The sequence below is a fragment of the Sprattus sprattus genome (genome assembly GCF_963457725.1).
Source record: "Sprattus sprattus genome assembly, chromosome: 16".
Taxonomy (NCBI): domain Eukaryota; kingdom Metazoa; phylum Chordata; class Actinopteri; order Clupeiformes; family Clupeidae; genus Sprattus; species Sprattus sprattus.
The window spans coordinates 10,115,023-10,135,932 of record NC_137914.1 but is presented as its reverse complement, the minus strand read 5'-3'; the positions used below and the strand labels follow the sequence as shown (position 1 = coordinate 10,135,932).

Below are 20,910 nucleotides of genomic sequence, written 5' to 3'. Positions count from 1 at the left end.
AGTGAGTTCTCATTTTACCCTATGGCAATACTGCTTCAAGCAGCATTCTAACTTGATATGCTTGTCATGTAACTTTGTATAAAGTCATAAATTGTTGGAATTAGAACGAAACTATCCTCTTTTATTTCAAGCATCACGTAAGGTTTCTAGCTAAAGGCGTCAAGGAAGAGATTGGTTAGGTCTGTAGTCTGTATTTAAGTGTTTTTAAATGTTAAAATGCATTTTCCATATCCTCATCAAACCCACTATGAATCACTGAAAAGCAAGTTTAGTTAGTTTATGTACCACCGAAGGCCAGCCTTGCTTGTGGCGATTTATTCTGTTGTCTCAAAGGTATTAGGTACACCCAAATGAGCCATGCTGCTGGTGACAGGATATTGTAAATCATCTTTCAACTGAACTCTAGTCTTGTCGTTAGAATGTCTCATGAAATATTGGTGTCAATTTAAACCCAGGAGATGTATTGATACATGTGTGTTTCACTGTGAGTACCTCGTGTACATCTGTACTTTGATGGCATGTTATGCAAATCAGGTCGTTACCACACAGGCGATGTTGCGCAACCCATAAATCAGGGATTGCAGATGCAGAAATGGTTTCTTCCCTGCTTTTCCTTGTGTTGATCATACACATCTCTACGATCTCACAACCAATGCAGGGACGAACAGCTGCGTTTGATCTGTGACAAAGTTCATGAAATACATTATTTATAAAAAGTCATCTTCATTATTTATTAAAATCATTAAAATCGAAGGAAAACCTGAAGCCTCGATCAGATGCAACCAGCTGTGGCTGGCATTTGTGATGACAGAACCGTTGGAGTAGAAAGCCATTTGATCTGTATATTTCCTGTAAAGGTCAGTGATATGAACAACAATCACAGCTTCAAGCCCTGTCCTACTAAATAAATGTCATCGCTAATGTTTGATATACTTAGCACCATTATTTGGAGATTGCATGAAAAGTCAGCCAAAGGGTTGTAACCCTGTTGTGTTTGTCCATTTAACAAAATCCCTTTCTTGGGCGAGGACTAAACTGCTGAATGTAGAGGACAAAATTGATCAGCACATAGTGCATTGGGTAAAGTGCTTACCTGAAGAGGACAGTGATAATCCTGTATTGTTTTAGAAAAATTAGATTAAAGTGTGTTACTCCAATGTGAGTCAGGTGTGGGGGCTTTGAAGCCTCACATTACACGTAGAAAAATAATAGCATGGAATTGGAGCCTATCGTTTGATGTGTCTATGCCGTGCAAAATGGCAAGATAAATGTATTGTTGGCTCACTTCCCCGCTGTCCTTATATTATTCGAAATATGAATAGGTAGACAGGGAAAAAAAGATTAAAGGGATTAAGAAAAGGCTGAACAATTGAAAAAATACCTTGTTTTATCCTAAGGGTAATCTGCTAAAACCTGACCCTGGGTAATCTTCCTGCCTATTTAATATAGCCGTCTGGGGGGAAAAGATGACCTCTAAGTGCCATGACGCAGATGGCCATGTTCAGATGGAGAGCTTTGACCAGAGCCCCCTGGTTTATAGAGCTCTATGTTAGTTGGAAAAGATGCCACATATGCTTTTTGCAGTTGGAACTGCTCCAAACCTCTTAAATGTCGACGCACACACTGAGTATAGATCCTTTTAAAATGGTGTATAGTATTACATTAGATATCCTCCTAAAAGGTCTAGTGGAAAATGTTGGCATATGACTGGAGCTCACATTGAAAGGGTATGTTGGAATCTTTGAAGTTTCCATGCAGCCAAGACATTGTTAAATAATGGAGGGGATGTCTTTTTGGATGATTATTCTTATTTATGATAGACAAAGTACAATGATGTTTTTGTCAAACAGCCTACATCAGTTATTCCCTAAATGCAGTTAATACAGAATGAATAGTCAGCTCACTGCGCAGGCAAGGCTTGTTTAATGTACAAATTTAAAACATAACATCAATGATTTGACATTTCACATTCATAGCATGAGTTTATTTGAAAATGGCCTGTTTCTATGTCTGTTCACATACCAGAACAGAATAGAAAATGTAAATATCCCTTTTTAAATCATGTCAGGAGAATTATGATAGCATTGGATTAATTCCTTTACTGCTCTGTGCTGTGCTCTCATGTTTCGATGTTGTAATCCTCTGCCGTGTACAGAAGAGGAAATGAGCATGACTCCAGGCACTGCATAAAAAACATTGTTTTCTCTCTTGTTTTTTGCTTTCATCTTCATCTTTGATCTTGTTTGAACAACTTTCATTCTCTTTTAACACAGGAATATCTATGTTGAGCAGTGTCATGGTTAAGTTTGTTATGTATAGATTGAGGATTAAAGCTAGGCATACTTATTTTGATTGATCTATTGCACTAAACGGAATCCCTCTGTAGCAGGGTATGATCATCTAAAATGAAGGGAAGTTTCGTCAGTATGGACGCTCTCTTATGTAAGGGGTTTTATCTCTGGCTATCATCTAGATTAAGTCTAATTCAAATAGTACAAGACAGTCTCTTTGTAGGCTTAACACCAGGAGACATTGATTTCTTTCTTTCTTCTTCCAGCCCATTCTGTGCCTTCCTGCAGATTAAGAAGCCCTTTCTAAAACCCACCACCATGATCCTATACGGCACCGTTGACCCAATGTCCTGCCCCACTTCTCCTCTCCCTGCTCGAGGACAGATCCGGTGATGGTTAGTGTTTTTTTTTTCTTCATGCCTTTCCCTTTCCAGTGGAACCCTAATTTCAAGTGAAGGGTATTTGCTCGCCCCACCTACGGTTCTCTGGATCCTTTTGTCCTCTATCTGCCTGGAGTCGGTGGCGGAGTGCCATCCTTTGCATGTTTGTCGCTTTCCATTTTCCCCTACCCAATGCGGCCTATTTCATCAAAGCAAACACAGCCTCTGCATTTGCTAGGGGTATTCATGCTTTGATTGAGATTCTTCATCTGTCACATGCACAACTACACCTACATGAAAAAATAAGAGACGACTGGAGTGTTAAAATTATTGAACTGTTGCAACATCGTGCAACTTAAGGCACTCCACTGGCATAAGCTAATGCATAAACAATGCTTTCCATTTATGACTGTTGTGGTTTCGAAGTTCTAGGATAATCCGTTAGTTGTCAGCACGGCTCAGATCACGATATACTCACACTGGGAAGTCAGCCATAGTTAAGTGTGCAACACTCATATCTAACATGACGTTTGAACCATCGTTAAAGGCCACACCAGACAGCATGAATGTTTTTCATGAGAGTTTCTTTACTCACTGCTATTTTACCCATTGATTAAGCTTGTGCCAGAGCTGGTACTTCACCAAACGCTCAGGATATATTTTTTAGTTAAGCTAAAAGCTTGCGTAAGACCTTCCACAGCTTTTTACAGTTAGGATGTAAAAATGGATGCAATATAAGATGGTTATATAACTGCTTATAACTTTTCATCCACCTAATGGTTGTGTGTAAATATGTTTTTTAATAACTCAACACATAAAGTATTACTGAATGAATTACATTATTCTTCATTTGGGAGGGATCAAAACTATATACAGATAAGTACTTTACATAAAACAAAGGAACGTTTACAGCTGAGTACCCAGATTCCGTTATGGCATGAACGATATATTTACAAATTAATTCATCTTTGCTCATAATCCAAATTTCCAATGTTGGCTTTAACAGCTCTTGTCATCCTTTGTCGTTTGACATCAAAATTGTAGTATTTTCATTTAAGTGGATATCACCACATGCAAGAATCAGCATTCCTTAACAAAGTGTATAGAAATAATTCCTAAAATTGTAAGTAACTCGATTGGTATATCTTCTGTAAAAAGTGATTAATTAAATGTCCTGTAATTGATGGAAAACAACAATTTTCAAGGGTTAACTCAAAAAACGTTCTTCCTTAATCAAGTATTAAAAAGATGCATTAGTTCCAGGATGAGTCACTCTGCAGTCCCTGTAGGCAAGGCCACACAGCCGCAAAGCACTAAGTGGTCGCCGGGGTCAGGCGTTCGGTCTCCCATTGGAACTGGGCCAGCTGCTCCTGAGTGAAGGTGGCCTTCAGATGTCCATTCTGCTCCTCCATCAGCGGCTCCAGGAACACCACGCGCCGGTCCCCTGCCGAAGGCGCTTTTCGTGAGAGCGGCTCGCTGGTGGCCATGGAGGACGGGGCCCTGAAGATGGAGGCCAGCGTGCAGTGCTCCTCGCGTGAGTTGGACGCGACGGGGGACGATGGCGGAGGCCTGCAGCAGCTCCAGCGGCACGGGGTCAGGTACAGATACATGAGAATCACCACTAAGGTCACCACGCAGCCCAGCAGGGTCGTGTAGCCCGTGTTGAAGGGCTCCTCGGAGGGCTGTCGGGTCACCACGGTTACATTCACCTCCCGCGATTCGTTCAGCATCTGGATCCTGTCTATGGACGTGCACTGGTAGACACCGGAGTCATCCAGCTTGGCATAGGGGATCTCCAGGCTTCCATCTTTGTTCAGGCGCAGGGTGCCATTCTGGAGCAGCTGAGTGATGCCCTCCTGGTGCGGGGAGGTCCAGGAGAAGGAGACGTTATCTCCCGTGGCTGAGCTGGTGCAGTCCAGCCTAACCAGCTCGCCCTCGTACACCACCAGGTTAGCCTTCAGCGCGACCAGAGAGAGCGTCCTTCCCACGGTGCAGTTCTCGAAGAAGCGGGCGTGCCGGAAGAAGCGCACAGGCGCTCGCGGGTCTCCGTACAGCAGGCACCTGTACTCGTCCTTGAAGTCTGTCACCGACTCGTACCCCTTTTGCTCCCAGTGCCGGAGCATGGTGTATGTGGCGCAGTCGCAGAGCAGCGAGTTGTTGAACAGAAACAAGCCTCTCTGATGCGAGGCGGGCCACAGAGCAATGTCCTCCATTGGCAGCCTGGACATATGGTTGGAGGACAGATCGACAGTGAGCAGATGGGGGTGGGTGTGCTTGCGGATGGAGAAGAAGGGGAAGTCGGAGATGTGGTTGAAACTGAGGTAGAGGTGCTTGAGCCGTCCCAGGCCCATCAGGGCGTTGCTCTCCACCCGCGCGATGCGGTTGTTGAACAGCAGCAGTTCCTCCAGGCCCGTCAGCTCCAGGAAGTGGTGCCGGCCCACCACCTGCAGCTTGTTGGACGAGAGGTCCAGGTGGCGCAGGGCGCTGGCGTTCTGGAAGGCCCCGGGGCTGAGCTGCGAGATCAGGTTGTGAGCCAGGCGCAGCCGGGCCAGCCTGGGGAGGCCGTAGAAGGTGCCCACCCCGAGCCACGTCAGCCGGTTGTGGCTGAGGTCCAGGGTCCAGGTGGTGGGAGGAATAGGAAGAGGCAATTTTTCCAGACCCATATTTCCGCAGCTCACAATGTAAGAGGGACACAGGCACCCAGCAGGACAGATACTCTCAGACACCTGAGCCAAGAGGGATATAACGACTATGCACAGCATCGCGCCCATGATGACGAACTGGGACTTACAGACTGCACATAGCATAGGGATCTTAAAAACACACACAGCACCTGCTGTCTTCTTTTCTCAGTAGTTCTAATTCAGCAAAGAGACTTCTCTCTTATCACAATACAATTCTTAACCCAGTTTGATCATTACTTATTTGATTATTCAATAGCAGTAGACCAACTGAAATCATAAAAATCCTTTGCCATCATATTGACAGACTTAAATTAATATGATGAAAATATAGCTTACAGATTATATCAGATACTAAATCCCCATTGTGTGAGCACTGACTGTTCAGAGGACTAAAAGAAGTAACAAACACAAAACAAAGAAAAAGTGTTCTTGACAAAGCTCTTACAAAACCAGCAATTTCAAAAATAAGTGAGAAATATTCACAGTGTCGTCACAATGCATGACATCTCCCACAAATTCTCACCCCAAAAAGGATTCACACTCACGGCATGCTCTGATAGTTCCATTCCCTCTGCCTTTGCATTTGTTTTTTTTCTACAGGACTTGACACTGAAGAATCATTACAAGAAAAATCGCCACGTAAGCAAAAACCAGCAGCTTCGTCTCCCTGCGTTTAAAATCCCCCTCTGGCTCAGGCACCTTATCTCTTCCTCTACCTCTTCCTCAAGTCTTTATTGAAATGTAATTTCTTTGCATGTCTCCCGTCAGCAGCATCAGGACCAGCGTGCTTGCGATGTATGTGTGTCCATCCTCTGAATGAGTGCTGAGCCTGGCTGACACCACCCAGCTCCTGTAATCTCTCCCCAATCAACTCCTCCCCCTCCTTCCTCCCTCCCTCTGGCTCTCCCTCCCTCTGCGTCCCCATTCAGAGCTCAGCACAGCCTCTCCTCCCCTCTGCACTGAGTACTGACACAGGATGCTCTGTTCTCTCAATGGCATTCATCGTTCAGCATAAAATATCTAGTCCACAAATTTCCCTCTTTATCTAGTCCACAAATTTCGTTTTTGTTTCTCTTATCTTTTGCTGACCATTTTATGTTAATAGATTTGCATATTAACCATTTATAGCTAATTAACTGTTATATTTATAAATTGCTCGTTATCAGTTCATAACTAATCCACTACAAAGTGTGGACGGATGGTTCTTCTAGTGTGAATTTTGTATTTGCTAAATGCATAGTTAAATGCTAAATGCAAATTATGATGTTGAATACTTTCAAATTATGATGTTGAATACTTTCCCCGATACCTGCCTTGTCCTCTGGCCATTCTCTTCTGTTCCTGTGTGGGTTTACTGCTGTCGGTGTCTTTTGGTCATGGTGAGGCTGACGGCTCAGATTGCTGTCACACTGCATTGGCTTGCTCACTTAAAGTGTTGCTTGGGGCCACTGAAAGACCCCATTCGTTCCCATAGCAATTAGCTAAACAGGGAACGATGACACCAGCAACGTTGAGCCATCACAGACAAGCCTGTAATTGGATAATCAATACAAAACAGGTACAAGTCATCCTGAGTTTAAAAAAAAAAAAAAACACATCAAAAACACTTCCAAAACATGCTTCAAGCCGTTCAGAACAAAGCCAACTTTTAATGCCATGGTTATAGTACATGTTCCCTATTGTTGTGACTGGGAGGGCTTAAGAGTGAATTTGTGTTACGTAATAGGGACTTTCAAAATCAGTGTAATTCGTGTTCTTTATTTACACAGGGATATCAGTGGATTGTGCCAGCAGAGAAGTCACGACAACTGTGAAACATGGAATAAATGTTTTTAATATAGCTCTGTACCAGTGCCATATACTGGGAGAGAGAGAGAGAGAGAGAGACAGAGAGTGAGAGAGAGAGGAAGGGTGGCACACAATCCTATCCATTTGAAGGTGCCAACACTAATCCTGGCACACACCAAACAGAATAGCGGCACACTCCCACACACCACACATGCTTTGAGGAAGGCTTCTGATGTTTCCAAAGAGAGATGGAAGCCACGGGTTTTAAAACCATGATTTATCCAGCTCTCTCTCTCTCTCTCTCTTCTCCTTCTCTCTTACACAATGCTTTTTGAAAACATTGTGGCAAAGACGTTGATTGGTTGTGTCAAGCCTGGCGCTAGATAGAAATTGGAATTGCAGTCTGCTGTGGCTGTGTTTCTTGAACTTAAAACGCTGACTCGAAAGATCAATAAACAGTTCCACATTCACTAAGGCACTGCAACTTCTCTGCTTGTCCTACCACTCACTGCCTTTTGCAAAGATTGAACTGGAGTTTTAGTGTATGCATTACTTTTTTCCGAATACAAAAACCAGGAAATAGTTCAACATGGAAGTGCATAGCCTATACATATATGTGAATAATGAAACAGAGTGTGTGGTGGGTTTAAGACCCAGTATGTTTTTTTTGTTACATTTTTTGAGGTCTGGATTCATGGAAGCAGTGTCTTGTTATGTACAAGTCACAATTTTCGATACCAATTATATAAGCCTTCAGGGGTTAGGGATTTGTGTAGATCTCCACTCACAACACAATCCCCTGTAAAATTACACGACAGCCAAGACGCATGTTAGGACATCATGGTCATCAAGATTTAATGCTCCAAATGTACACACTCCCATGCGCACATGGACACTGTGTGTTGACCTCAACTGGCTTAAACTTGATCCCACTGCTTCCTCTCCTGTCGTTGTAACCATCTGCTGCAAGGAAACTGAGACAGATCAATTCTAAATAACACTTGATCTTATTGTGTCAGACAGTAATCTAAGACAGGAGCTGTTATCTTGAGACATGCAAGACTGTCCAGGAATTACACTATGCATTTGGACTGTTTTTCTTTTATGAGTGTACTACAATAGAGCAAGGTTTGATCCTCATCCTCATCAGAATTATACTTATTGCCAAGTAGGTTTACACCTAGGCTACCTGGAATTTGCTTTGGTGTAAAGGTGCATACAATAAACATAAAACATAATGTACAACACGTAAGAAAAAAACAATATATAAAATAAAAATATATAAAAGATATATAAAAAAGTAAAGTAAAATGCAAAACAGGAGTGCAAAGTGTGCAATATGCAATGTGCATTGCAATGTAATGTCATGTGTGTTAATGTACCACAGACTTGAGGCTTGGGGTAATAGGCGGGATAAGAGTCCAAGTCAGGTGGGGGTCCTGGGCCTTGTTGATAAGCCCAACTCTAGCTGGGAAGAAGCTGGTCTTGTGGCGTGAGGTTTTGGTCCTGATGGACCGCAGCCTTCTGCCGGAGGGAAGTACCTCAAACAGTTTGTGACCCGGTTGGGAGGGATCGGCCTTAATCTTACCTGCACGCCTCAGCCCTGCTGAGTGTTCAGTCTATGCAATCTGTCAATTTCATATGGGTACTGGTAGATGTCATTTTAAGATTTACCTAAATTGGCAGTTGATAACAATGTAAACTTCAAAAGACATCAATAAAAAATATATTCACAATCAGTTTTCTTCGTTTACAGTTCAATGGGCTGCATGTGCAGAGGCTGGTTGTAAAAATAGCAATCCTGTGTGTATTTAGAATTTTCATTCTTTGTTTGAATCTCTGTTTCTTTCCTTCTTTCTTTTTTTTCTTTCTTCTTTTTTTCTTTGACTAGGGTTTGACTACAGGCCTACATTTTAACCCTGATTTACCCTTATTTGCCCCTAAACATGACCGTTAGATGACGCTATTTTACCATGATAAATAGATGTCCCAGCGACAACCCCAGCTTCCTGTTTTATCGAGGAGTTCAGGGAAGAGAGGTAATGGCGACGCCAGTGGGGTTGGAGTCCCCTCGAACATTTGGAAGTCGAAAAAACCGAAGTAAGAATATCCTTACGCGGATAAAACATGGCCAGATCACAGGCCATGGAATGAAACGAGGGACACAGGTAAAGACCCCTTGTATTTCGCTGTCTTGATGGTATAATTTCCAGATGTGAAGGCCACCCGCTAACTGTTAATGTAGTTAGCGAGCAGGCTAGCTAGCTAAGGTGTTAGCTAGCTAGTTTATGAGCCAGGGGCTGTAACCTTACATATCCTAGCTGGCTAGCCATCTAAATACCGTTGTATAGGTTGCTAACTGTAAGCTAATGCCATAACAAAACGTCTGTTGATCTTAGAAAGTATAGGCTAGATAGAGAACAAGGTGTGACGTTAACGAACAAACATGCATTCTGTCGAAAGCATCTCAGGCTTATGTGACATATTAACTCAAATGTGTTATGTAACTTGGAGGATTAAGCCAATGGGACATAGTGAGCTAACGTTTGCAGAAGCTAACATAGCAATATAGCGCTAACCTTTGTAAAAAAAAAAAAAAAAATGTATCGGCCGTAGATGGCTAGCCAGTGAAGTTTACAGGCCCGCTAGGTTGTTGGTTACAGTTAACCTAATATTTTCATTTTGCCAGACATCAAGCCCACTCAGTTCTGTTCGTCAACTGATTCAGTGTCCTTATTCTTGCTTTTCTCGATGCTTGTATCATCTTGCTGTCTGCAGGGAACAATACTAATGCTAGGCTTGGCAGCCAGTTAATTAACTTGGGTTAGCGACATACTGTTAGCCTATTTACTGTAAAACTAGCCAAATCTTTATTGCAATTGAGCTAATCACTCAAAGCCTCTCAGTGGACATTTACTAGTCAACGAAATCTCTCAATAATGTCCTCGCTGGTTACCCTGTTAGGTGGCTCAGTGACGTTATGTTGCTGTCAATAAATGTTTGCGGCTAAAAATCTTTTAAAACTACAAAAGCTGGATGGATATTGTACCTCGCAATGAAGTAAACTTTGCCTGTTACTGAGCGCCTGCCGTAGACATGTATTTTGACACTGATGATCTTATTGCTGTTGTGTACTATTGCTTGGATTGACAGTGACAGCTGGCTCTAGATACCAGAGCCACTTCACTGCTACCCTGTAATCGAATTAGAATGAACTGTTGTGGATACTTTATCATGTATTATCTTGTGTTTCCACATCATCTGTGCTTAGAAGTAGTAAGAATAAATATTTGCATCACTCTGAGACGTTGTAATTGTTTTTAAGCCAGATGTAGTCCCCTTTCAATATGTTGCTCTCAATGAGGCGCAGAGTAACATTCCAATGATCTGAACAAAACAGAGGTTATGTTGTCAGTTATCAGTATTCATTCTGACCAGAAATATTAGATTCTTACTGTTTCCATGCATTTCCATATTTACTTTTAATCTTAAACATCATTGGAATCTGCGGTCCTGGTTGCTCTCCCCAGATCCCAGAGACGCTGCTTCTGGAGAGGGACAAGCAGGCGCGATGGCACGGCATCCCTGTCCTTCTGCGGAGACTATACGAGAGCAGCCGTCCCAACAGTGACATGTCCCAGATCCACAATGTGGTCAAGGTACCAGCCTTTCAAATGCATCTTCACACTTATAATAATCTGTATATCAATATACAGTCCTCTCCACAATTTTTAGGCACCCCTGGTAAAGACGAGTAAAAAGGGATATAAACTTAATGTCCCACTGACTTTGCTTTTGTTGAAAAATCTAATGAAGTGAATTTATTCTGAGAAAAAAGTTCCTCATCAAGAAATATTTAATTTAATTTAAATGTATTGGCACCCCTGGAAATTCTTATAAAATAAATGTAACAGAAGTTGTATCAGAGTGTTTAGGGACTATCAAGCAGTAAAACATGACTTCATGTTTCACTGGGCTATGAATATGAGGTTTCACCGAGTCCAAATTCCCTTATTTATTCTCTAACAAAAAGTAAGGTAAGAGAACACACAAATCAAATAAGGGAAAAATGTGTTGACCTTCATAAGCCAGGGAATGGCAATAAAGCATACTTATACATAAAAACGGTTAACTGAACTCAAAATCGTTATTCTGTCATGGCCATTCCGTCCCCTGACCTAAACCCCATAGAAAACCTGTGTGGTTAGCTAAAGAGGAGAGTGCACAAGAGAGGACCTAGGACACTGGGCGACCTGGAGAGTTTCTATAAAGAGGAATGGTCTCAAATTCCCGGCTCTGTATTCTCCAACCTTATAAGATGTTATAGGAGAAGACTCAGTGCTGTTTTACTGGCAAAGGGAGGCTGTACAAGGTCAAAATAATTTCTTGAGATGTTTATTTTTCTCAGAATAGAGACACTTAAATTAAAGGTTGAATTTGTTTCGGTGTGTGACGTTAACCAATTCACCAAAAGGTGCTTTTTTTTTTTAGTCATCTTCTTTAGGGGTGCCAATAAATGTGGAGCGGATATCCTTGCGACTTCCCATGACCTAAGACATAAATGTTTATTTCAGAGATTTATGCAATAGCCTCTTATTTGGGGAACATACCTTATTACTGCTTATGTAAGGTGTGCCAGTGTGTTTTAACATGTCATTGGAATTACAGGAAATGTCATCACTACTGTCCATGGAGGCCATGTCTTTTGTGACCGAGGACAGGAAGACATCTCAAGAGTCCACTTTTCCCAATACCTACACATTTGACCTTTTTGGTGGAGTTGATGTAAGTATTTTCAATATAATCCATTTGTCTTGTGTGAGGGTTAGTGTGAAACTGGAGTCAGCATAGGTTCTTCACTGCATAATGTCTACAGCCAGAGACCGTATATCTGCTTTTGATGTGATGAGGAGTCTTGGATTCGATGTCTCTTATTAGTCTTATGAGACAGTTCTCCTCTCTGATGGTGTTATTACTACCACCAACTCCTAGTTTTGACTTTGTTTTATTTGTGCAGTATGTTAGTGCATGTTTGTAACATGTATTTAGTTGGATTTTTTCGTACACTTTCTTTTCACCTATTTGTCGATCGGTTTCTTTGTCTTTATACTTATTGAAGTAAACAGGAATTAGATTTTAGTTGCACTTCCTGATAATAAGAACTGGTAATATGTCGCAAGAGGACAAGTGGTTATTTTGCCGTTGGTAGAATTTCTTGTGTTTGTCACGAGGCCCATACTCCTCCTGTTCACCACTTGCTTTCGGATTTGCAAACCTTTAGTCCGGTCCAGTTAAGTCCGTGACTCTCTGGACTCATGAGTTTATTTAAGAGCGAGCACCAAATCATGTAATCTTGTAAAGCCACTGACCGCTGGCCTTACTCTTTAAATTATTAAATTAAAGTGTTGGGGGTCAGACATTTAGCAGCTGTCTGTGGTTGGGGGACATTATGCCATAGATACAGCTTATGGGGATTATGTTTAAAACGACTCAATAAGTGACAGATGATCTGAGAGTTGAGCTTGTCAGGGTAACGGCATGAATATATCTGTTCTAAAGAGCATTTTTGGTTGTCTTTTTGTTTAGTTGCTAGTGGAGATTCTTATGAGGCCTACACTTACCACGCAGGAGAATGCCCCGAAGAGTAAGTACTGTTCTCTTCTCTCTTCTCCCTGTATCAGCAGTTTCAAAATGCTTGTTGTAATCTTTAAATGTGTTCTGCTCATACAGCCCAGTTTATTCCTTATTTAACAGACATATTGTTGACAAGACAGAAAAAGTGCTGAATTATTGAGATTTTTGTTTATAAAATGTGAACACGCTAATGCATTTTTTTTTTTTGCAATTCAGTGAGTGATGACCTCGTCAAAGATTGCCTGAGTGTTCTCTACAATTGCTGCATTTGTGTAAGTATGCTTTCAAACTCCAGAACCGTAAGAAAATGGTCCTTTGCATAACTGTGACATTAAGCTTTAGTTACTAAGGACAAGATTAAAGATCAGAAATTCCTTTAGAGCTCCTTGGAATTTAGCAGGAGATTTCCCGATTAAACATCTGCCTTGGCTTGATCTGACTCGCTGGTTTTGGTGCTCATCCCAGAATGCCTTTTTTTCTTCTTCTCCGCTACAGACAGATGGGATCACCAAAAGCCTTGCGTCACGGGACGACTTCATCATGTTCCTCTTCACGCTCACGTCCAACAAAAGGACTTTCTTGCAGACGGCCACATTGATCGAGGACATCCTTGGAGTCCGAAAAGTGAGTGCATGTCCTAGGGTGCTGTGTTCTGTTTCTGTTGTCAAAGTGCTGTCATGCCTACAGTAATGACCTCATTCTGACTGCAAGATTTAAAGCACTTCCCAGTGTTCCTATGCATGCATTCAGTGCATCCGTTTTCCTCTGTTTCTAATGGATCGCTGTATGTCTATATATGCGTATCCTGAACATCTCCTGGTAAACAATTACAGTACAAACACCTGAGGGAGTCGAGGGTGTGGTGGGATAAATTTAGTGTTGTCATTAAATGCTTTGGCAATTATAAAGAGATTAATGGCCTTTCAGCTCATATTATTCTTACGGATTTAAATGGATAATTACTGAAGACCGAAACTGACAAGTGATATGGCATTACACCATGGAACACCCTGTGAAAATATTCACAACTTACAACATTGCCAAATATATTGCAACAAGCCATCAGTTAGCATGTTAGCAAGCTTTTATCAATACCAGGCTGTTTGGTGGTGTTTTTGCATTCCTTATAGGTAGCTTGTTGTCTAGTTTTGCACCAAAACCCCGTACTGCTGCTTTAACCTGCTGCCGCCCTATTTCCTGCTCCCCAGGAGATGATCCAGCTGGAGGACATCCCCAACCTGGCCAGCCTGGTGCAGAGCTTTAACCAGCAGCAGCTGGCCAACTTCTGCCGCATCCTCTCGGTCACCATCTCCGAGCCTGACGTTGCCGCCGACGACAAACACACGCTCCTGGCCAGGAACGCCCAGCAGAGGGCCAACACCAACCCGTCCCGCGCCGAAGTCAACCAAGGTAAGCTGCCACTGCAGGCATCCCTCAGACCAAACCTTGAGGTTCACTGGCTGGTTATTGGATTTCTTTCTGGCACTCACTGAAGCATTTCGATTGTGGGTGTTTATTTGTTATGTAGGTCATAAGATTAAAATATGTAAAGTAGTTATCTGGAACACACTTTAGTCCCTGGTCGAAAGTAGCCTCGCCTCTTTCTTCAGATAAACATGTTGATTGTGCATGTGTGGCAGTTTGCCAGAGACCGGTTTTGCAGTGGTGATGTTTATTGGGTGTTACTGTAATCATAGTCGGGACTGCTAAGGGAAGTTTTGTCATGGCGTGTGAGTGTGTTCAAGGCCATAGTAAACATACCGTGTACATTCTCACGTACAACGTATTTGAATATTTCTGCAACTGTTTGCATATTCTAAAACCTGTTTTTTGTGGCGGCCGTGCTCCATGGCAGTGACCTTGTTGAACATCCCGGGCTTCATCGAGCGCCTGTGTAAGCTGGCCACCCGGAAGGTGTCGGAGGCCACGGGCACGGCCACCTTCCTGCAGGACCTGGAGGACTGGCACACGTGGCTGGACAACGCCCTGGTGCTGGACGCACTCATGCAGATGGCCACCGAGGAGGCCGAGCAGAGCAGCACGGGTGAGCCCAGCCCGCCGCAGTCCGAAGTTTAAGTCTTAAGCAACGTTACCAAAATACTAAAACTATAATTATATTCAAATAAAAACAAATATGTTTGATGTTCAAATGAATTAGCATGACAAATGCTGTTGAGAAAGATGAGTTTCTTGAATGTGCCAGATGGAACGCACTGCACCAGGTAGCTCATTTCACCACCAGGGTAAATCTAATGGGATTGGTTAAGTCCCATATTTTAGCTGATGAACAGTGGTTGTACATACATGTATTTCAGTCATAATCTTGTAAGAGGTAACATAGTGAATTTCTAAACTGAAACTATTTCATAAATTGCTTTCAGATGTATTATCTGTTTCATCCAAATGTGTATTTTGGCACAACCTCTATCTGTCTGTCTCACGGACTCTTGCTGTTATAATGCCACTAACCTTGGTCTCCGCTTCTCTGTTCAGAGTCTTCAGACGAGAGCTCGCTGACGGCCAGCCCCCTGGGCCACCGATTACCGCAGTCCATGAAGATCGTCCACGAGATCATGTACAAGGTGGAGGTGCTTTACGTGCTGTGTGTCATGCTGATGGGCCGACAGAGGAATCAGGTGAGGGGGACAGACTGCACAGTAACCACTGGTCATTGGACACCCCTGTCTGTGGCTTGACTGTGTAGATGGGGTTTTCATCAGATCAATGTTAGTTGATCTGTTCTTATGCTCTGCAAATATTTTGGTCGTGATGAACAAACCTTGCCATGCAGTCTTGACATAGTACTACTGTACATTTTAGCATTGTGGGCTTTTGTCAGTAATACCTTCTGATATACCAGCAAAGTACTAATACCTTTGATCGGTTTTGTTGAATATTCTGATTCTGTTGAACAGGTTCACAGAATGCTTGCCGAGTTCAAACTGATTCCTGGGCTCAATAACCTGTTTGACAAACTCATCTGGAGGAAACACACGTCCAACCATGTACTGCACGCCCAGAACCAGAACTGTGACTGCAGCCCAGTAAGTCACTGCTTTGATCTGTGTTGTCATTACATGCCCCAAAACAACTATGAACCGGATTGTGATGCTATATATTGGACTTAATGTTCTTTTTCACAATACTGTATCGGAATGTATTCATCATTGGTTTCTGTAGTACTGTGTACTACCTCCTAAGAGCTATAATTGGAAAGGTTCCCTTAATTTGTTTTTGTGAAAGCTTGATAACATTTCTTCATACATTTTGAAGGGATTCATTACTCTCAGTAGTTCTATTGGAAGACTTTTATGTAGTATCTTACCATGATGTATGCATCATCGAGTAGGTGATGATACCAGCCTTAATCATAGCAAGGAGTGCTCTGATTTATTGAAGCCTCTCTGTAATTGACGGTGTTCACTGCCTTTGTATTTGACTGTGTTCTCTACCTCTCTGTAATTGCCAGGAAATCTCCTTCAAGATCCAGTTTCTGAGGTTGCTCCAGAGCTTCAGTGACCATCATGAGTGAGTTTGGAGTTTTTATACAAGCATGAAATTGATAACAATTAGAAAGTGGAATCATTTTGTTCCAAAACCAAATACTTTTTTTAGTTCCAAACTATGCTAATTGTGTAATTTTTGTTGTAACATGATTGTAATATAAGTATTATAATGTTAATCATGCTTAAGCTTTTACTAAATTCTCTCAGATAAAGTTGATGATGTGCAGTTAGCATCCTGTAGTGCACGCAGCTCTGTCTAAACAGACATTTAAATCCATTTCAATGACTGCGATCACGTAGCCCAGCCAGTGTTCGTGAAAGCTTGCAGTGTCCCTGGCCTGCGTTTAAGACCAGTGATATATCTCCTGAGAAGGCCAGAACAGAACAACTGAGTCAGTCTCTTCTCAGTGTCAATGTCAGTGTTGGTGGCAGTCTCTTCTTGTGTCACGTGGATCTGTGTACGTGCCCTGACATGCTCCTGTTGTAAATGTCGGCGGTTTGACCTTCTTTTTTAGAAACAAGTACCTGCTTCTCAACAATCAGGAGTTGAATGAGCTCAGCGCTATTTCGCTGAAGGCAAATATTCCAGAGGTTGAGGCGCTTATTAACACTGACAGGTACAGACTGCTTTGCATACGTGCTCTCTCAGATGTTTCTGTATTTAGTCCATTTGGCTGGTTTCATTAAACCTGAACTCCCTGTCTGATTTTTTGCAGGAATCTGGTGTGTGATGGGAAGAAGGGTCTATTAACACGTTTGATTTCTGTCATGAAGAAGGAACCAGCAGATTCCTCTTTTAGGTCAAATACATTCCTTATATACAGTATAATATAATATTTTTGTTATACAATGAAATTATTAAGTTTAAGCTTTTCTTTTACACGGGCATGATGGGGGGAATAATGGAACATGTCTATATAGACACACTCGTTCTCAATTATGTATTAAACTAGTGTGTGTGTGTGTGTGTGTGTGGTGTGTGTGTGTGTGTGTGTGTGTGTGTGTGTGTGTGTGTGTAGATTCTGGCAGGCGCGAGCAGTGGAGAGTTTCCTGCGAGGAGCCACCTCATACGCTGACCAGGTGTTCCTGCTGAAGCGTGGGCTGCTGGAGGTGAGCCACCCTGGGCCTTTGCTCTGCCCCGCACTCCGCAAGATGGCGGCCATCACTAGACCGCCATCTGGGCCATTTCACTACACTCACTCTCTGATGCTCTTCACTCTTTCACACCTCTCCTCCCCTGTCTGTGTATCCCATCCTTTTCTTCCTCTCTCTCTCTCGCTCGCTCGCTAGCTCTATATCTTCGATCACGTCACAATACACTCACTCTCTGATGCTCTCGGTTTTCACACTTCTCTTCATTTTGCCCTCTACACCCCTTTCTATTTACCCCATCCTTCTCTTCTCTCTCTCTCTCTCTCTCTCTATCTATCTTCGATCACGTCCCACTACACTCACTTTCTGATGCTCTTCGCGCTTTCACACCTCTCTTCATTTTGCCCTCTACATCACTTTCCATTTACCCCGTCCTTCTCCCCCGCTCGCTCTCTCTCCCCTTGTCTAACCCCCATTCTGTGTCATTGCAGCACATCCTGTACTGCATCATTGACAGTGGCTGTAAGTCTCGTGACGTGCTGCAGAGCTACTTTGACCTGCTGGGAGAGCTGATGAAGTTCAACCTGGATGCCTTCAGGCGCTTCAACAAATACGTCAACACGGAGGAGAAGGTCAGCGCCGCCTTGATGAATCTTGATTTATCACCTCCATTGGCTTTGCTGTGATGATTGACAAAAGCTCTATGTTCATTCTTTCCAGTTTCAGACATTTTTAACCCAGATTAACAGTTCCTTAGTGGATTCCAACATGCTGGTGAGGTGCATAGTTCTCTCACTGGACCGCTTTGAGAGCCAGACAGACGACATGAAAGGTATGCCACGTATTCACAGCATTTTATGGTACGAGTTGTCATGTCTTTGTTATGTTTGTTTTGTAGATGATGCGTGCCTAATGGCTTTGCTTGAAACTGTAAGGCACTGCCTGAAGACTGCTTGTCTTGTTACTGTATCTGAATGTAAAAAATGTGGCTTGTTCAAACACAACAAAGTGGAAATTAATTTGTTTTCCCCTCCTGCTACCGCCCTCTAGTGGTGGAGGTGTTGTCTGAGTGTTTGCTGCTCTCCTATATGGCTCGTATGGAGAACAGGCTTGTCTTCCTCTTCAGACTGGTCAACATCATCAACGTGCAAACCCTCACTCAGGTGAATACCCTCCCCTCCTTTAGCCTCGAAGCTACCTGTACCTGTGATTCCATGCAGGTTCTCTGTCAGTAGCGCTGCGTCCTGTTACCGAATCATGGAGCTGAAGTGTACCTTTCTGTCTAAGTTGGATATAGTACGTGATGAATGTAAATCTAATTTTCAACTTGGCTACACATTTGGCAGGGAGAGGTTTATATCTGTAGAACTCTGGCATGATCTGTTTATCACCTGCCCGTAACAATACCTTCTCTATCTCTCGTAGCTCATTTTAGTCTCAGTGTCATCACATCACATCACAGAATCACACACACTTACTCTCCAGAATGTGTTCCTGCACAGAGCTGCATTAGAGCTGCTGCAGTGGACACATTCCTATCTAAGTACACTTGATTCAAATGGTGTAGATTGTCTACAGAATGTTTCTTCTCAGTTCTTCAGAGTTGTATTGGGCCACCCTGGCCGCACCACTATACGCGCCCTTTCACACAGAGTGCCTTGCGCTCCTTTGAAACATGTCTGGACCTCAAAATGTCCTTTCCCTCTCCATCCCCCCTCACGCAGGAGAACGTGAGCTGTCTGAACACCAGCCTGGTGATCCTGATGCTGGCGCGGCGGCGTGGCAAGCTGCCGTTCTACCTGGGCGCCTTCCGCGAGAAGGAGTACACCGACAAGTACCCCGGCTTCCTGCTCAACAACTTCCACCACCTGCTGCGCTTCTGGCAGCACCACTACCTCAACAAGGACAAGGACAGCACCTGCCTGGAGAACGTGAGTGCCCAAGGGACTCATTGGTCACGTCACGTGTGAGCCTGGGCTTATGGGGCCAGAATTATATCACAGTATTACAAAGCATGTGTGTGGGGACAACAACTGTCCCAATCTAAGAGAACGTCAGGGACTGGGCCTCCAAGCGTCCAGTAAACGCAGATGATGGGGAGGTGCAGAGATGGTTGATGTCCGATCTTACAAACTAGATTAGCGCTTCAGTATTTGATTCATTTTTGCTAAAGCAGCTATAGGCATAACCATAGAGTTTCTTATTTTGCTAAAGCAGCTATAGGCATAACCATAGAGTTTCTTATTTTGCTAAAGCAGCTATAGGCATAACCATAGAGTTTCTTATTTTGCTAAAGCAGCTATAGGCATAACCATAGTTTCTTATTTTGTGGGCATAAACATGAACCCCCCTCTCCCTCTCCCCACAGAGCTCCTGCATCCCCTTCACCTACTGGAAAGAGACCGTCTCGGTGCTGTTGACCCCTGAGCGCTCCTCCCCCTGTGCCATAGCCAGCTACATCGACGTGGTCTACATGGACTTGGAAAGAGACTTCCTGGAGGTCTAACCCGCTGGATCCCCCCCCCTCCCCGGGGGTTCACAAAGGAGGAGAGAGATGTTGCCAGGGGAACGAGGCTGGTCAGCAAGCAGAAGAGAAGAGAAGAGAGGGCTCATTAGAGCCCTCAGACATACAGCTCTGAGGCCAAGATTCTGCAAGGGGGATGTTCTTCAGGGATTTATTACTGTATAGAGCTAGCGCGAGTGTGCATGTGTCTGTGAGTGATGTGTGTTTGTACAAATGATGTGCCACTGCTTAATCAAGTGTGTGTGTGTGTGTGTGTGTGTGTGTGTGTGTGCGTGTGCGTGTGCGTGTGCGTGTGCGTGTGCGTGTGCGTGTGCGTGTGCGTGTGCGAGAGAGCGAGTGCGAGTGCGTCTCAAGTGTTGTGGTTCATGTGAGGCTTCGTAAATCTGGGTAAGTGTTTGGTGCTGTAGATGTGTGTGCGTGTGCATGTGTGTGTCTGTGCGAGTGTGAATTTGCAGCTGTGCGAATCCGCAGTAGAAATACTGTCTAACCCTCCACCTAGAGAGAGCGTGGACATTTCCTCTCCCTGGCACCCCTGGCCTGGAGACTCAGACTGGGTCCTGCTCCCTCATGGTTGTGGGCGGGTCAAGAAGGACTAAAAGAAGCCTGCCGTCCCAGAACCCACACCTCCACCACCCTCCTTCCCTCCCTTTGAAAAGAACAAAACGAAAAAATGAATTTCAGGGACACTCTTGGTTGTTTTATTGTTGATTTGCTTAGATTGAGGACAGCCTATATATTTAAAATATCTTCTATATATATATATATATATATATATATGCAGCTTGTTCACAGATGGACAGATTATTAAAAAAAGCAAAATATCTTAAAAGTTAATAAAGATGATGCGGTTGTCACAAATATGTATCAAAATCTTGTGTGTGTGTGAAACATGCTGTAGCTGAGGCAGGCGTGCAGTAGTCTGTATCCTGTGCGTGTGTGTGCGCTGCGTATTCCCTGCAATCTGGTCAAGATGGCAGAGAGTATGCCAGAGGTTTCTAGTGGGTGCCAAAA

The 20,910-nt window shown here is 43.3% G+C and overlaps 2 protein-coding genes across 2 annotated transcripts; one reads left to right on the top strand and one right to left on the bottom strand.

Annotated features, from left to right (window-relative positions):
* Positions 1 to 3,984: 3,984 nt before the first annotated feature.
* Positions 3,985 to 5,442, bottom strand: LOC308377170 (amphoterin-induced protein 3; the record flags this gene model as incomplete). The annotated part of the gene is made up of 1 exon (XM_080853754.1): positions 3,985 to 5,442. One exon carries the CDS (start codon positions 5,440 to 5,442, stop codon positions 3,985 to 3,987), a length of 1,458 nt encoding a protein of 485 aa, XP_080709880.1.
* Positions 5,443 to 9,167: 3,725 nt separating this feature from the next.
* Positions 9,168 to 20,703, top strand: LOC308377829 (short transient receptor potential channel 4-associated protein-like). The gene is made up of 19 exons (XM_080854585.1): positions 9,168 to 9,311; positions 10,674 to 10,802; positions 11,812 to 11,928; positions 12,730 to 12,787; positions 12,994 to 13,049; positions 13,273 to 13,401; positions 13,986 to 14,187; positions 14,633 to 14,821; positions 15,271 to 15,413; positions 15,693 to 15,821; positions 16,247 to 16,305; positions 16,799 to 16,900; positions 17,000 to 17,083; positions 17,303 to 17,393; positions 17,867 to 18,007; positions 18,096 to 18,207; positions 18,426 to 18,538; positions 19,100 to 19,306; positions 19,744 to 20,703. Exons 1-19 carry the CDS (start codon positions 9,186 to 9,188, stop codon positions 19,879 to 19,881), a joined length of 2,325 nt encoding a protein of 774 aa, XP_080710711.1. The 5' UTR covers positions 9,168 to 9,185; the 3' UTR covers positions 19,882 to 20,703.
* Positions 20,704 to 20,910: the final 207 nt, after the last annotated feature.

Coding starts and splice junctions, on each gene's coding strand:
- LOC308377829 (XM_080854585.1), top strand. CDS start 9,186: ATGGCGACGCCAGTGGGGTTGGAGTCCCCTCGAACATTTGGAAGTCGA. Junction 12,788..12,993: donor GCAGGAGAATGCCCCGAAGA/GTAAGTACTGTT, acceptor TTTGCAATTCAG/TGAGTGATGACCTCGTCAAA. Junction 13,050..13,272: donor TCTACAATTGCTGCATTTGT/GTAAGTATGCTT, acceptor TCTCCGCTACAG/ACAGATGGGATCACCAAAAG.